Source organism: Lithobates pipiens, unplaced genomic scaffold, assembly GCF_037356315.1.
Source record: "Lithobates pipiens isolate NorthernLeopardFrog02 unplaced genomic scaffold, aLitPip1_a1.2 Scaffold_3, whole genome shotgun sequence".
In the NCBI taxonomy this organism is placed as follows: Eukaryota; Metazoa; Chordata; class Amphibia; order Anura; family Ranidae; genus Lithobates; species Lithobates pipiens.
In genome coordinates, this window is record NW_027507790.1 from 217,496,876 (window position 1) to 217,514,249 (window position 17,374).

The following is a 17,374-nucleotide window of genomic DNA, read 5'->3' on the forward strand; positions in this document are numbered from 1 at the left end:
CCACCCCCTATCCTGACCGGCCAGGCTGCGTGCTCGGATAAGGGTCTGGTATGGATTTTTTTTCGGTGTAGGGGTTCCGCTTTAAATCCATACCAGGTGACGGGCTAGCGAGGTGTCAATCTCGCCGATGGAGGCGGCGACATTGACTTCCTCCGCTAGTTCCGTCTACCTGGAGCCACGTTCAAAATGAACTGACTTTTCTCTGTGTGTGGGCAAGTCCGTTCATTTCAAAAGTCCGGCGGACTAGCACACAGACGGGCGGATCGTCTGCCAGACTGTCGAGTCCGGCGAACAATTTTGGATCAAGACTTCTTTCAAAGTCCGCCGGTCTTTTGGGAAGGAAAAGTCTGCCGGAGCCCACACACGGGGAATTGTCTGCCAGACCAAGTCCGCCGGATGGTCCGATCGTGTGTACGTGGCATTAGAGTACCTTATACCTCTCAACAGTTTTTTTTTCTTATGCCCTGAACACATGGTCGGAAATTCCGCCGAAAAATGTCCGATTGTATTATGTTGTTGGAAACTCCGATCGTGTGGGCTCTATCAGAAAAAAGTTTGAGAGCTTGATCTAAAATTTTCCGACAACAAAATCCGATCTGACTTTTTCTGATCGTGTGTAGAGAATTCCGATGCACAAAGTGCCACGCATGCTCATAAAAAATTTGGAGATGAAAGCTATTGGCTACTGGCCTCTACGTAGTCCCGTCGTACGATTTGTACGTCACCATGTTCCGAGCGATCGGATTTTCCGACAACTTTGTGCGACCGTGTGTATGCAAGACAAGTTTGGCCCAAAATCTGTCTGAAAAATTCTGACAGATTTTGTGGTCGGAATGTCCGACCGCGTGTATGGGGCATTATATTGACAGAGTCACTTTAAATATAGTATTTGTATATAAACGAGTAATTCAAGGAAACCTGTACTGAAGAAGTGTGGAGCCTGCCATTCACATTAGTGTGATTTAGATGCAGGGTTTACCCACATCCAATTCGCATGACAGGATATTGTGACCTGCTCTCTATGGAGCCAGTTCACACATCTCGGTGGCGACTGCGGAGCAGCTTGCACAGGAGTCTTGTGCGTCTTTGGCTGTGAAACAGGGCCAAATCCAGGCAAAAATTCAGCCCTGATTTGTCCCTGAAATGAAGAACACTTGAGCACTTGGCCCCTCCCTCTCGTCCCCTCCCATATGGTTGGAGGACTGTGGGGGTTTGGATAGGTTCCTCACTGCGCATTGGCGCCACGCACATTCTCCACATATGGTGTCATCATTGAGCGCTGTATGTGGAGTGTTGCCTTCATCTTGGTTGACATTTGGGAAGTTTGGCGCCAACCGCAGACTCTCGCGCCCAATTGATTGACAGCTCTTCCCCTCCACGTTCTGCCAGCGTGACGCTGGTGGCTGATTAGTGGGCGAGTACTTTGGATGCACGCATAAACAGCCTTCGTTACCTTAGCCCCTTCATTGTGGCTTCTACATGACGCACCTTACACTTGGCTCTTACTATTATTTATACACACAAGGTATTAAGCTGGGTTCATTTTGGCTCACATCTTATCACCTTTTTATTCCACTGTCTGGCTGCTTTCTCTTGGGAATCTGCATGAGGGTTTCATGCAATATTTCTACACACTACTATGTTGGTGATCTTTTTCCACTGGTATAACCTACCCTTTTTTCACTGCACGTTGTTACTTTCTCCCTATTTCTTTCTATCTTCCATGGTATGATGATTTACATCTACACAGATTCAATGGCGGCTGGTGCTCAAAGTTTTTGAGGGGGTGCAAACAAACTGAAAAATTCTGAAAAAACCCCCATCAATTGCAGCCTCTCTGTGCCCCATCAAATGCAGCCACTTGTGCCCCATCATATGCAGCCACTTGTGCCCCTTCATATGCAGCCACTTGTGCCCCATCATATGCAGCCACTTGTGCCCAGTAAATCAACTGTCTCCGAAAGCCAGCCCAGAGCAATGATACGTAGCCAACATCCGAGCAAGTGAATGTAGACAGAAGGTCACTAAAAGAAGACGAGAATATCAGCAGCTAAGAAAAGGGAATTTAAAAATGTGAAATCAGTACAATATTCATTGTAGCACAATCCCAGGCCCCCAGAGGTCTAATGGTGACCTCAAGAGTTTGGGAGAGCTGACATTCTTCCTTGTAAAGTGGGTTACCAGGCATGGTGGGTGTAATGCAAGATGAAATTATGGGCGCAAGTTACTTTTTGAATGCAAATAAGATTTATTGTCTCTTAAGAAGAACTGAGGGAGAGCGGGTTAGGGGCAGGACACCCTTAAGTAGATGCAATGTTAAGTAGCAGACTCCAAAATAATATAGGAAGACAGCTATTCAGGGAAATGCTTCCAGCCGGATGCCACGTCTGTATAGGTAGGACCGCTGTCTCCTATGGCACTGAACTTGTAAAGGTCGACAAAGGTAGTTGTACCTAACACTTAATAACACAGAACAGTCCATTTCTTATCTCATAGTATCCCACTGTAGGTCTTCAAACACTGTGATCCCCCCAGTCTCTCACTAGACTTCCAGATTCCAGATATCCTGAGCTCCTCCACAGCTATCCCGCTGTATCCAACTCAAGCATCACCCCCGCTAACCTGCTGGGTCCCTAGCTTGGCACTCGCTGAAGCTTTCCCACTTCTTCACCATCCCCGGCTGGTGAGAAGACTGCTCTGGTACTTGCTCAAGCTTACTCACTGTAGTCTCTGGTAATAAGGTGGATGGTCCCTTAGTGGCGACTGCTTCCCCTTTACCTCCGAGCACAACTGGTTCCCTGTCCGGCTGAACCTTCACAATCCTGGAGTCCCAACCATACGTGGCTTCTCCTGCTCCTGGATAGTCCTCAGGCAGCCTAGCAGCTATTTGTCCCCGCGATAGGCCTCAGACTTCCGGCCTAGCAGCCCGAGGCGACATAACACACGTCCACCTAGACAGCCATCCAGGGCTGGACTGGAAATACAATCCAGCCCTGGAAAAAAGTTCATAGCAGCCCCACAGCATTATTAAACCAGCGCAACAGCATAACATCATTATTTTCTTGTTCATGAAAGGGAAAACCATACATTTTAAAGCACATTTGAAGAGTGTATTATATATAGATAAGACTGATATGAAATTACATGGGGCAATTTCTAGTTAAAAGTGGTCAATCATCAAGGGGGACCCCAGGAACTCAGAACATGGGGGGGGCACCTTCCGCAGAAAGAATACACTAAGATAAGGGGGGTGGGCTACTGAAATAAGGGGGAAACCCTTTATATCAGTGCCCCCTTACATTATCATATTCACCCCCCCTTACATCAGTGACCCCCCCCCCCCCTTCAGACTGGCCTAGCGGTGCTGTCACCGACTTCCTCTCAGGTGCACCGTGCAGGGCTCAGTCAGTCGACTCCCGCTTGGGGGCTCTGGTTTTATCCTATAGTCTCCTCTCCACTGTCCACACACGTCTGACTTCTCCCATGACCCCCATCCAGCAGCGGGCAGGGTCTGTTCTCGTTTTGGATGGGGACAGTGCTCCTTCCAGAGGATCTGTTTGCTGTGAGATGGAGTGGTCCCTGGCCACCTGCACCTTCAGCCATCCTAATTTTCCGGCCCCAGTCAGCCTGTCCTCTTTTCCTGGGGAAGTGGAGAGCACTGGGTGGGAGCTGGAGAGAAGGGGGAGCACAGAGTACTGGCGGGGTTGGAGAGCACATGGGTGGGGGCAAAGAGAAGGGGGGAGTGGAGATCACAGGGGTGGGGAGTGGAGAGCGCTGGGGGGGAACTTGAGAGCACTAGGGGGCATAAAAACTGGTCTGGAGTGTACTAGAGGGTACAGAGAGCAGGGGGGAGTGGAAAGCAATGGGGGGGCTTGCGGGCACCAGTGGGGGCCAGAAAGAACAGGGGTGGAAAGTATGGGGGACCGGAGAGCACTGGGGGGTAAGAGTGTGGGGTAGCGAAGAGCACTGGGTGAAGCTTGAGAGCACTGGGGGGGCATAAAAACTGGGATGGAGAGCTCTGTGGGGTACAAAGAGCAGGGGGAATGGAGAGCAATGGGGGGAGCTTGAGAGCACCAGTGGGGGCCAGAAAGAACAGGGGTGGAAAGCATGGGGGACTGGAGAGCACTGGCGGGGTTGGAGAGCACATGGGTGGGGGCAAAATGCATGGGGGAGGGGAGAGTGCTGGGGGGGAGCTTGAGAGAGCACTGGATGGGGAGCCAAAAAGAACAGGGGCAGAGAGCACTTGGGGGGCTGGAGAGCAATGGGTGGAGCTTGAGAGGGGGGCAGAAAGAACAGGGGTGGAGAGCACTGGGGGGAGTGGAGAGCACTGGGATGGTGGCTAGAGAAGGATGGGGAGAGCTGGAGAGCAGGGGGGGGCAGAAAGAACAGGAGTTGAGAGAACTGTGGTGGGGGGCTGGAGAGTGTAGTGGTGGAGGAGAGCACTAGGGGGGAGCCAGGGAGCATGAGGAGAACTGCCAGTAAAAAGTTGGATAGGAGGAGAAGCAGGGGATCGGCATATAGAGGAAATTAGCTTTCTATTTTCCTCCATGCAGCCGCTGAATACTTCTCTCCTGCAAGCATTCAGCGGCTACATGGAGAAATTTAGAAAGCTCATTTCCTCCATATGCCACCCAGCTGCCGATCCTCCTATCCAGGCACACAGGGTGCGCTGTACGGCGGGCATCTCCTCCTGTGGATCACGGAGCTGTCTGGGTTCTGTGTTCGGCGGCGGAGCTGTAACACGGTCCCAGACCAGCTCATGTGATAGGCGGAACACTGATTCTATCTACTATCACACGAGCCAGTCTAGGGGCAGGACCTTCTTACAGTGCCGCCGCCGAACACAGACCCAGCTAGCTCCATGACACACAAGAGCAGGAGAGAGGGGAGCACTGCAGCCGTAAAGCGGCCCCAGGGCAGGCGGCCTACCGGGAAATCTCCCGGTATCCCAGTTGGCCAGTCCAGCCCTGCAGCCGTCCAGGTGGCACAGAACCCCGATCCCCTCACTCCTCCTTTTCATCAAGTGCCCGCATGGAAAACTGCATTCCATGGGGGCATGCTCCCGAGTCCTGCTGCTGTGTCTATTGATTGACACAGACAGCAAGTAATCAAATCCAGTGACACGGGCCCCGCCCCTGGCTCCAGTGTCACTAGATTTGATTAACAGCAGAGGGAGCCAATGGCTCCTGCTGCTATCAGTCTATCCAAGGAGGATCTGGAACAGTGGCTGGAGCTGCTGGGCTTGTGCTTGTCACTGGAATGATCTGGTTCAGTTAAGAAAAAAGAGGGCTCTGGGGGGCAGCTGCAACACAGAAGGTTTTTCACCTTAATGCATTCTACAACTCATTTAACTATTAGGCCGCGTACACACGGGCGGAGTGTTCGCCCAACTTTGTTCGTCAAACAGTTTGACAAACAGTCCGCTCAAAATTAGCATGAGCGGACTTGACCACACACGACGAACGAACAGTCCGCTGAAAACTTGCGCGATGACGTGAACGGCACGTACGACGGGACGAGAAATTCGGCGTCCGATACACTGCAATGCAACCTTCGCCGTGTAAATTCTTTCTGAGCATGCGCGAGACTTAGGCCGCGTACACACGCGGGGACTGTTCGCCCAACTTTGTCCGTCAAACAGTTTCGGCAAACAGTCCGCTCAAAATTAGCATGGACGGACATGGCCACACACGACGGACGAACAGTTTGCTGAAACCGTGCGCGATGACGTGAACGGCACGTACGACGGGACGAAAAATATGACGTCCTATACACTGCATTATAACTTTCGGCGTGAAAATCCTTTCTGAGCATGCGCGCAACTTTGTTTGACGAACAAGCCTACACACGCGGGGACTGTCCGCTGAAACAAGGTTTCAGCGGACAGTTTTTCGGAATTTCCGAAAAACCTTGTTCAGCGGACTGTTCGCTGAAACTGTCCGCTGAAAGCCCACACACGAGCGTACTGTCCGCTGAAACTTGGTTTCAGCGGACAGTTTCAGCGAACAGTCCCCGCGTGTGTACGCGGCCTTAGTTTGCCGAACAAGCCTACACACGAGCGGACTGTTCGCTCAAACCAAGTTTCAGCGGACAGTCTTACGGAAATTCCGAAAAACTTTGTTCGTCAGACTGTCCGCTGAAACTGTCCGCTGAAGCCCACACACGAGCGGACTGTCCGCTGAAACACTGTTCAGCGGACAAAGTTGGACGAACAGTCCGCCCGTGTGTACGCGGCCTTACTGATTAGCTAGCAATCATCAGAAGGAATAGCTTTCTACCCCATACAAAATGCTTTTTTTTACTATATTAGATCAAAAATATTCTTCCATAATCACCTTTACAAAGCCAAGACTGGTATAAATTGAAAGGACTTGGGTGACAATATGTGATTATTATATATTAAAACTTAAATTCTGACAGATACTGTACAAAAAGCACAAATGAATGCAGTCCTGTAATCATTATTGCAGTGTAAGTACCCAAATCTGACAGTATCAGCCTCTTGCAGTCTACTTTACAGCAGAGCTCAGGTGGGGTAGGGAGAAAAATGAATTACTGAAACGTCTCCTTAATGCAGCGAAAGCCTGCATTCCAGCACTATGGAAAACTACTGTACCCCCAATAACGCACATTGGCTTGCTCGCAGGGGCGGACTGACAATTAATGAGATCCAAGTGATGGATAACTTGACTATGATGCTCAGGGAACAAGAAGAAAAGCACTGGAAAGTTTGGACTCCCTATTTATTTTATGATGGTCAAACAATGCTAGCTTCCCGACCATAGGCCAAGGTGAGATATCGCGACACTCTTTTTACTTCCTGGAGGTAAAAGGTTCCTCAGGCTTCCAGGCCCAGGGGGATGGGTGGGTTTCTCCCCCCTACAGACCTTCTTTGCTTCCGCTGCCCCCCCCCCCTCCTCCTTTCTCTGTCCCTCTCTTGTCATCCATTCAATCCCACTTTTTATCTAACTTTTCCACTGGGGTTAAGTGTTAATTTTCCCCTGTATATTGTAAAAAAATATATACAAACATGCGTAGAAGGAAACGGTATACGCCAAGGGTATGTACGAGCAGCTCTGCTGAATACACATGTCAAATACATTTCACCATTGGTGGCTGGTTGGTTTTTCTTTTGAGGGGTGGTAAACAAGAACCCCTCCTCCGGGCGGGCGGCACAGCAATGACACCAAAGCCCCCCTGGGGCATGGCACTGACGACCCCCCCAGTGCCCAGCCAGAAGTCAGGCGCCTTCCTGATCTAAGGCTGCCAGGCTATGTTGTCCTCTTCTCCTCTCCTGGGGTGCAGCCAGCAACTCCAGTGTCCGGTCCTCCTGCGGCTTCCTCCGCCATATGTCTCCTCTGTTCCTCCAATAGGATCTCCTGACGATCTGGCCAATCGGGAAACAGGTCTCACAACCTGCCTCCTGATTGGCAGGGAGGAACTTTAGTGTGAAAATAGCACAAATTCATTCGCTACCATTATACAACTGGGTGGGATCGGGGGCACAGAGTTCTACTCCAGAGACCACCCTTTTTTGAAGCCTATTAGAGCAGCTAATGAGGTGCTTAAAAAAAAACACCCCCCCGCCCCAATTGGAATCCATAGTCTGGTGCCCTGGTATGTAGATCAGGAGGCCAGATGCATGGATAGAGGAGGTGGCGCCTGTGCTCCCTCTATGGATGGACCACCACTGCTATTCACACCTTCGATCTATCTGTATTTGACTTTTTGTTTTGGTGTACTATGTTGTGTGCATTTCATGCCGATATGTATGTGTTGAAGCACATGGTATACCGCTTTGTCTAAATAAAGAATTTAGAATAGAGAATTCGAATAAAGAGGGGTAGGGAGGCTTTGGGAATTTCAGTACAAGATGGACATGAATACAAACTCTTTGGCAGGTAGGACAGTGTGTGTATATTTACCTGTTTGCAGGAAGTTCAGCTTTATCAAATCAATGTACCGTAATACATAATATCCTTGTAACGTATTCTAAACAGTTTAAAACAAAAAGAAACTGCAAAATAAATGTTTGCTTACATTGGCAGAATTCATCATGGGAAGACCAACGGGAGTCCTTCAAGCAAGTAACATAATTTTTAGTTCCTGGAGCTCGTATAAATCCAGGCCTGCAATCGTACTTCACAGTGGATGCTACAGCAAAGCTCATTTGATCTGTAAACTCTGGTTTTAGTGTTCCATAGGGAATATTTGGAGGCAGTCCACAATCACCTGTCAATAAAACATAAATACTTTTTTTTGCACAACATCATAAAATATCACCTCTATGATACTTACCTCCTGTTTGGTGATATCCTTCCAGGAAATTTTGCAAATAGTTCCAGGTGACATGGAGCAGATACTTTGATAGCATTATGTCTTATGAACATCTATATTTTTTCAATATGCGTTAATGTAATTTGTTGGGATGCTGAAAGAAAAGTTACACCATTATCCCTCAATGCCCTGTTATGTTGCTCCAGTTGGCATGTGTTGCTTCGAGGTGCTGGTTGAGTTGCATGAAAGCTCATCAGGCTAAATCCCGGGACTACAACAAAATGGTCCACTGCACACTGTTAAGGCACACCAACGGCCTCTATGGTTAAGCCCTAAACTGGGTGAAATGCATTAGAGGGGAGTTCTGCCACAGGTGGAAACCAAGCTTTAGTCTATGACCTTTGCTTTGCCTTTGCAGCGTGCAGGGGAGCGCCGAGCGCCATTTAGTTGTTGTTTGGATTCGGAACATTGAGAGTATGGTTTGAGTTCAGAGTACTTTCCTGTAGTTTCTTTGTGTGATAAGTGTACTTCATAGAAATGAAGGAATTTGTGATTTTATCATTAAACATCATAATTATATGCAACACGTGCGAAGAGGCTGGTTCCAGAGGCAACACCATTAGGGTTTTTAGTTATTCTATACGGCAAAGCAGCAGAATGTGATGGTTCATTTATTGGTCTTATGTAAGGGGATTCAGACTGTATTCCTAGGGCCCACCAGATTTGTAATTCTGTGTGGTAAGTCTTGTGATTTGCGCACATCGGCGGGGTCATCTTTTCTATTAGGGACGATAGGCTCATGTCTATGGGCGCCACTCTGTTATTTTGACAACTAAATCTCCCTCTGTCACAGGAGCAATGGCATTGCCTCTGTATGAAGGAAGACTGCATGTCAGGCCTAAAAAACGAAAAGGTTTTACCCCTTTTCATGACCAGGCCATTTTTTGCTATTTAACACTGTGCAATTTTAAATGGTAATTGCACGGTCATGCAACTCTGTAACTTTATATCATTTTTACACCCCCCAAACAAAGCTTTCTTTTGGTGGTATTTTTTATTATATAAACAAACAAAAAAAGGAATATTTTGGAAAAAAAAACTATATTTTTTACTTTCTGCTATAAAACATATCCAATAAAAACCATTTAAAAAATATAATTTCTTCATAAATTTTGGCCAAAATGTGTTCTGCTACATTTGTTTGGTTAAAAAAAATCCCAATAAGTGTATATTAATTGGTTTGCATGAATATTAAAGTGTCTACAAACTATGGCATATACAGTGGATAAAGTAAGTACTGAACACGTCACCATTTTTCTAGGTAAATATATTTCTAAAGGTGCTATTGGCATGTAATGTTCACCACATGTCAGTAGATCCCATGCAATCCATACATACAAAGAAACCAAAACAAAAAAGTTCAGAAATGAAGATTTGTGTAATAAAATGGAGTTACAGAGGGAAAAAATATTGAACACACATGGAAAGAGAGCTGCAAAAAGGCATGGAAAGCCAAGACACCAGCTGAAATCTATCCATAATTAAAAAGCAACCCTGCCCCTTGTCAGTGCAAATTAATATCAGCTGGTTCAGTCTCAACTGATGGCCTATAAAAAGATATCTCATTATATCTCAAGACCTTCATAACATTAGTGTTGCAAAACTCGCGGGGAGAGGCTCGTGGGGAGAGGGGCACTTTAAAAAAAAATGTCTTCTTATTTATTTTTATATTATTAAGTTGTGTTAAAAAAAAATATTTTGATCACTTTTATTGCTGTCATAAGGAATGTAAACATCCCTTGTGACAGTAATAGGTGGTGACAGGTACTCTTTATGGAGGGTTCGGGGGTCTAAAAGGCCTCCAATCCCTCCTTTGCACTTCAAAGTATTCAAATCGCCATTTTTGCTGATTCTGATTACTGTATATTTTTTTTAAACCGGCAGTCGAGTAAACCGGAAGTGGCGTTGTGACGTCGCTTCCGTATTTACAATCAGGAGGCTGGAACGAAGCCGTTACCGGCTTCATTTCCAGTCTGTCCCTAGCCACCAGAAGCGGTGGATTGTCGATCGGGCCTCCCGTTCTACCGGTGGGCCCGGGAAGAGCGACCGAAGGCGGCGGGGGGGGGGGGGGGGGGTGCATCGAATGTTATCCCTGGATAGCCGATCGCCCGCTCTAAACAACGTCACTGGGATGATGCCTGCAGCTGTGGGTATCATCCTGGTATAACTCCCAAAAGCTGAGGCCGCACATCTGCATGCACTCGGCGGAAACGGGTTAAGAAACAGAGATCATTCCCTCTGTACAGAGCCATGTGTTGATTGATCAGCAGGTCCCAGCTATGAATCATTGGCCCTGACCTGCTGACAGACTTCCGCTCTGTACAATCACAGCGGGTATCAGTGGCAGGGCTGCTGTTAGAAATCATAGGGCCGTGTACAGCTTACCAGGCCCCCACCCCACCCCAATATATCAAATATATCAAAACAATAGTTTCACTAAAAATACACTAAAATCATTATTAGTGGACAAAAACATAACAGGGAACCTGTGTGAATTAGCCCTTTTTTCATAGTGTTTGTGTCTTTCCCTGAAGCTGAAAGTCAGCGGGAGGGAGAGAAACTGCCTTTCAGCTGCTGCAGAGAGCCTCAACGATTCCTCCTGCTGTTCGGCAGGGCATGCATGCCCTAAACCCACTGGTGGAAGGAAAGAAAATCACTTGATTCCCACATTAACATAGTGACTGTTGAGGGGGGAATCTCTTCCACAGTGCTATTGTGTCCAGGCAGCAGGGAACCTTCCTGACCGGGGTGCAATCAGCCTGCCCATAGAGGGATCGAATTTGATCCATCCTGGATCCGCTTAATCCTGTCACACCCCACCCCATATAAAGGAGATGAACAAAGGCAGACATATTTGATATCCAACCTAGTTATCAACCATGGCTTTCCCATATATACAGTGCAGGAGTCAGTGTAGCCGCCCAGGGACAGGAAATCTGTTATCTGCATGATTACCAAGCGAAAATAAAGGGGCCTGAAAAATAAAAATGAATAAACTGCAATATATGATATTTATGTTTTTGGCTCAAGATGAAGTTTACAGAAACCCTCAGAACTTCATCTTCATGGATGAAGTGGATTGATGGAATCATGGATCGCAGATCCACTTAGCACCTCATAAAAGGCATTTCACTGTTTTTCCAACTTGACAGATCTAAATCATTTTCAATTCTGTTAAAAAAAAAAAGAAATGGCAAACACTTCAGAGTTTGTTTAGAAAAAGCCATGAAGTAAGAATTTGGGAAGCTGAGTCATCTAATGCCTGGTCTACATATTGACAACTCTGTGTAATGGGGATCAGGCTGGATTATTTTGAGTGAAACTCAGGTGTAATTTTCTTGTAACAGCATGTTAATCATATCTGGATGGTATAATGATTAATTATCTTAAGTCTGTTATTACTTACAGTGAACAGCGCTGATGAAGGAGTGAAGTAGAATGAGCCACAGTATGGATGAAAGACACTTTCTCTCCATTGTATAAAGGTGATCCTAAATCTATGAGAAAAGACAAAATTTGTAATTCAGCTCTGGGCCACTTCTGACACTTCTTACAAACATGTAAACATGTAAAAATATAAAAAATTTTGCTACACAATTACTTAAAACCCCCAAGCATTTTATATTTTATATATATATATATATATATATATATATATATATATATATATAATTTTTATTTTATTTAATTTTTTTAAAGAGACCAAAACTGGTCAAAAACCACGGCCTACAGATATGAACGTAGGCTAAGACACATAGACGGTGAGGCAAAACTTCAAGGTATTAAATTCAAACCATTCCCTAGATGCAAAATACATAAATAATGGATAAAAAGGAAGGGGAAGCCAACTGCATCAGGCGTTATCTATAAAACTGTTAACATCTCAACTGATGTTCAAACCATGTGAAACTTGACTCTTAATTGTATATATCCACTTGGTTTCCATCTTGGACTGCTCTCTGACCATGTAACTCCCCCTCCAATGGGAAACAAAATGATCAATTCCCAAAAAAGGGTACCAGATGGATCTCTATTACTGAAAACCCCCAAGTATTATAGATATATTTTTTTTTAGAAGATGCCCTACATAATAAAATGGTGAGGGTTTCAGTAATTTTTATATCATACCGTATTTACACACCAGCTTTTCAACCGCATATTTCCCCCACCTGTAAAATAATCCAGCAGCTCTTTGGCTGCTTGGATTACTTTTACTTTGTTCAGCTTCGCTTGCTCTAAAAATTATATATTTCATTCATATCATAGCTGCAGCGATGACTGAGATATCACCCTAGCAATCAAGCGATATACCGGTGCATAGCGGGTCTGCAAATAGTTAATGTAACATATAATGCCTGTATCTCAAGCGGTTCAAATAGGCATGAAGTTTGAAGCTCATCTAAACCCAAGAAAAAAATGGGGTGGATATACTTAAGGAAAATAGACTGTGAACTTTGCATGTGCAGCTACACACATTTTCCCTAGTAAATTTGGTAAAGCTCCACTTTGTAAAGAATACCCAATTACGTGCAAGGAAAATCCCAAAAAGTATATTTTCTTGCACAGGGTTGGATAATGGAAATCAACAGAGCTAAGCTCTAGGCAAAACTAATGCACTGCACTTGCAAAGTGCACAGTCTATTTGTCTTTAGTAAATTCACCAAATGTAATATACAGTATTACAGCTTACCAGTTTTCAGGTGTAGCAGATCAAATTTTTTAAAGGTTTTTTTTTCCTTTATTTTCTGTGATCCTACCAGATCCTGCCACTTCCTGTCCTAGGGTTAAAACATTCTACATTATATCTAGGGAGAAGCAGCGTTGTCATCCTAGGACAAGACAACAGAACACGTCCCCCTCTCCTCATCTCTGTATTTTATAAGGGAGGTGTTCTGTATTTCTCAAGAGAAGCAGGAAGGATGATAACACTGACAATTCAGTTCAGTGCACCAATTACAGGGACACTGGATTTCTGATAAGATCAGTATGTCATTTCTGTATTTGCAGAACATGTACTTAAAAAAAGAAATCTCATTTAATTATATGTTTGTTCTTGGATTTAGATATACATTAGGATCCAGTAAATTGTGAAAGAATCAAAAACATTCACTTTTTTTTTTTTTTAGAAACGCATATATTTATCCCAAAGCTAGAACAGTCTGAGTTCAGGTACCTTGATGAAAAGCAGACAATTCCTGAATGGCTTGTTTCAACTTGCGTTAGTCTTCTGAAGGGTGATCCAGGTATATCACTTTTTAAATGGCTTTTGGCAGATTGTGAGGAAGTGTTGTGTTGCTTTCTCATGGCCTGTTTTAACCCCTAAAAGCCTGCAGAACCGTGGCTCTGTTCTCTTAAATGGGATAATTGTTACCACATCATGTATATACCTCTGCACAGCTGCATTTGCAGCTTGAGGGGGGTGCCTAAAAATGCTGCTTACAGTTTACTATAATTACAAATCAAGCTATGCTCTGGTTATCAGAGAAAAAGTGTCATTGTGACCGGTGAACACTTCTCTGTATATTTATTAGACATGTGTGATTAGTTTTGTACGAAACGAAAATTTGTACGAATTTCCGTAAATTTGTGCATTCGGAAGGATCCGAAATACGAATTGCTATGCTTCTGAATTTTGTACAAAATACGAAATTTCGTTTACAAATTTTAGGATCCAAATTCCGTTACAACGTGACTGGTGTTTTGTTGACCAATCAGAGGTTTTCTTTGCTGCTGAGTGAGGATTGGGAAAATTACCTTTTTTTAAATGGGAGTGGGAGAGTGGAACTGGTAGTCGATGGGAGATTCAGAATCGGACAAAATAAGAATTTTCGTTAATTGTGATTATTTGTTATGATGAAGTTGAAAACCCAGGAAGTCAGCACAGCCCCGGGATGGTGGGAGCCCCTCATAATGATAAATTCATAACGAACGTTTGTAATTGTTACGAAAAGTTAACGAACCTAGTGAAAATTCGTATTCGTACAAATCCGAATTAACGGCTAATACGAAGTGGAACGAAATGAAACAAATTTATTGATGACGCACATGTCTAATATTTATGTATTTTAAAACATATGTAAACCCAAAAACAAGAGTGCCATAAATAGCAGCTTATCAGTCCTTATCAGTCCTCAGGTAGTGGCTGCATTAATTTTCTTTTTCAGGCTTTCTTCCCTTTATTTTCACCTGATGATCCTGGCAGTAAAGGACTTCCTGTCCTAGGTTGACAACGTTTACTCACTGTACTATATCTATGGAGGAGCAGTGATCCCACCCTAGGCTGCTTTCCTAATCTCCATTACATGGGAGATGTGGGAATTTGTCATTTACAGAAGATAGCTGAGAAGGATGATAACATTGTTTGAGATTTTAGTTCAGCAAACAGAAAGTGACAAGGACACTAGCTTTCTGGAAAAGTCCCCAGGTATTTTTGTAAATATTCTTAGCCTAAAAAAAAACAAAAGAAATGTAGCTGCTATATCTAAGGACTGGTAAGCTGCAATATATTCACTTTCTGTTCTTGGGTTTAGATATACCTTAATGACTTGACTTTTTACTGGCCATACACATGATAATTTTCAGGCAGTTTCAGCCATATTCAATCAGCTTGTAATCTCAGATACAATGGTATGGATTAAGGCAACCCATCACCAACAATTTCTGTTGAAACCGTGAAAGGGTCCAAACGGTTGGTGGTAGATTGACTTTACTTTCACTCTGTTCCTTCAGGTTTCATTTTGATCAAGAGCTAAGGGTGCCTTAAGAATCCTCACACTTCTCGGGGTCAGTGACTTCACCTCCCATCCTTCCAATTGACATTAATAAGGATTACAGTTGGTACAGAAAAGCTACTGCATTTGGATTGTCTGTACTGGTCTGATCCCATCAGACATTAACTGCTGATAAGTGCATGCCTTGTGAAGTATCAGAAGCACTCTCCCCCTAGTTTAGTGCATGAGCATATTTTAGCTGCCTGACATCCACCAGGTCTTATGCCGCGTACACACGACCGGACTTTTCGACGGACTAGGTCCGACGGTCTTCCCGATGGACTTTCGGCGGAGGTACCACAGACTTTCTGAACGAATGGACTTGGCCACACATGAACCGACTAAGTCCATTCATTTTGAATGTGCTGACGTAAGATGGGACTAAACAAGGAAGTTCAATAGGCAGTAACCAATAGCTGCCCTTGCAGCGTATTTGGTCCGTTTTTTAGTGCGTTGGACTTGAGTCCGTCGGATAGATTTGAAACATGTTCTATTTCTAAGGTCCGTCTGATTTTTTTTATAATAAACGGTCGGGCTAGCCCACACACGATCGGATTGTCCAACGGACTGATCCCGTCGGACCTAGTCTGCCGGAAAGTCCAGTCGTGTGTACGCGGCATTAGGCATCTGTGTAACATGCCTAGTGGATGATCTAGCTCTGCAGTGGTGAAATGTTCTTTTCATATACAGTCCTTTGTATTCCATTTGTAATAAAGAATAGACTTTTAAAAGGCAATATTAGTTTATTTACTGAATAAACTGTACTTTTATTTTAAGCATATTACTTTTATATACACTACATTTCACCTTCCCAGTGTAACAAAATTACTTTAAATTTGAAAAACTACTTTTTTTAATTTTTCCGAAAATTTAAATTTTTTCCTATAAAAAATGTTTCTTTTTCCCATAACTTCAAAATTTATGAAAATTTACAGAAAGGTTACATCTCTAATCCAACTTACTTTAACACACACAATTATTCTTGTGCTTTTCTCTGTAACAAACAATAAGAATCACATGCAATTTTTGATGTCGGAGCATGAAGATGAGCATTACATTGCTATAGGTGTAAATACATCCTCTGCACATTTACTGTTTCTTGAGTAGACTTTCATTATCTTTGGTTGTCAGAAAATGTCTTCATTATCTTTGGTTGTCAGAAAAAATATTTCATGTAAGACAGAATGGGATAGAATAGGAGAAATTTTGGAAACCACCAAATGTCATTGCAAACAACTAGTGGTACTTGCTTGTTTATTGTTTAACTGCTTGTAACTAATTTATTCATTGGATTGGAAATTACCTACTTCTGATTAAAATATATATGTATGTAACAATATCAAACTTAATCTTTCAACTCTAAATAACAAGAACATAAACCTTACCTTGTGGTAAGCTCCACTCTTACCAGTGAACTGGTGGCCTATACTTTGTTGTCACTGTTCTAAGTAGAGTGTGTCAATATATCACCTGGTCAATGCACTGAATTCTCTGTTAATAATTAGACTTTTGTTTTACTTAGTCTTAAAACATTACACCATTGACCTGTGTCTATGTTTATTTTATAACTGCAATAAACAATTTCGGGAAGTTCCGTACGAAACATGGATGCAGCCAGTGTACAACATTTTTAGTACTGTTGTGCATGGGCGCCAGATCGCCAAAATGTAAATCGCTCAACTGCAATCACATATTGTAGAATCGTATGTGTTTGGCATTTGGAGACAAGACAAAGGTGCTTGGTGCATCCAAACTTTATTCTTAACATATCAGAGAACTTACATGGTGTCAAACCTGACCAGCTACTGTAAATATCAGGACTGTATACCTTGTTCTGGTTAGAGTTATCGCCTTTCCTAGAAATAGAAATGGCAGTGGTGATGGATGCGGTTTGTTGTGGATGTGGCAGGATGGTACATTATTATAGGATGGTCACAACTGACACTGGATCTTGTTATTCCTAGTTACAGTATATTGTAATTCCCAGTTAAATAACTGTGATGCTTCATGTTATGTTTATTGTAATTCCTATCTGTGACACTTCATGTTATGTTCATACCCTGTAAAGCAAATATTTCATATATGTTATCGTAAATTTACAGTAGTTAACCCCTTCAAGCCTAAGCCTTTTTCTGACACTTGTTGCTTGTTGTTTACAAGTTAAAATCAGTATTCTTTGCTAGAAAATTAGAACCCCCAAACATTATATATATTTTTAGCAGAGATCCTAGAGAATAAAATGGCAGTTATTGCAATATTTTATGTCA

At 43.8% G+C, this 17,374-nt stretch overlaps 1 protein-coding gene across 2 annotated transcripts in view; it reads right to left on the reverse strand.

The window, feature by feature from the left end:
• LOC143940950 (C4b-binding protein alpha chain-like) overlaps positions 1-16,580 on the reverse strand; it is a 117,817-nt gene extending 101,237 nt beyond the window's left edge. For both annotated transcript variants that reach the window (XM_077462785.1, XM_077462783.1), the window contains exons 1-3: positions 16,493-16,580; positions 11,744-11,834; positions 8,041-8,232 (exon numbers count right to left, since the gene is read on the reverse strand). In XM_077462785.1, coding sequence (XP_077318911.1) covers positions 8,041-8,232; positions 11,744-11,813 — 262 coding nt within the window. In that variant the 5' untranslated portion in view covers positions 11,814-11,834; positions 16,493-16,580. The remainder of the gene's footprint in view (positions 1-8,040; positions 8,233-11,743; positions 11,835-16,492) is intronic.
• Between the last annotated feature and the right edge of the window lie 794 nt (positions 16,581-17,374).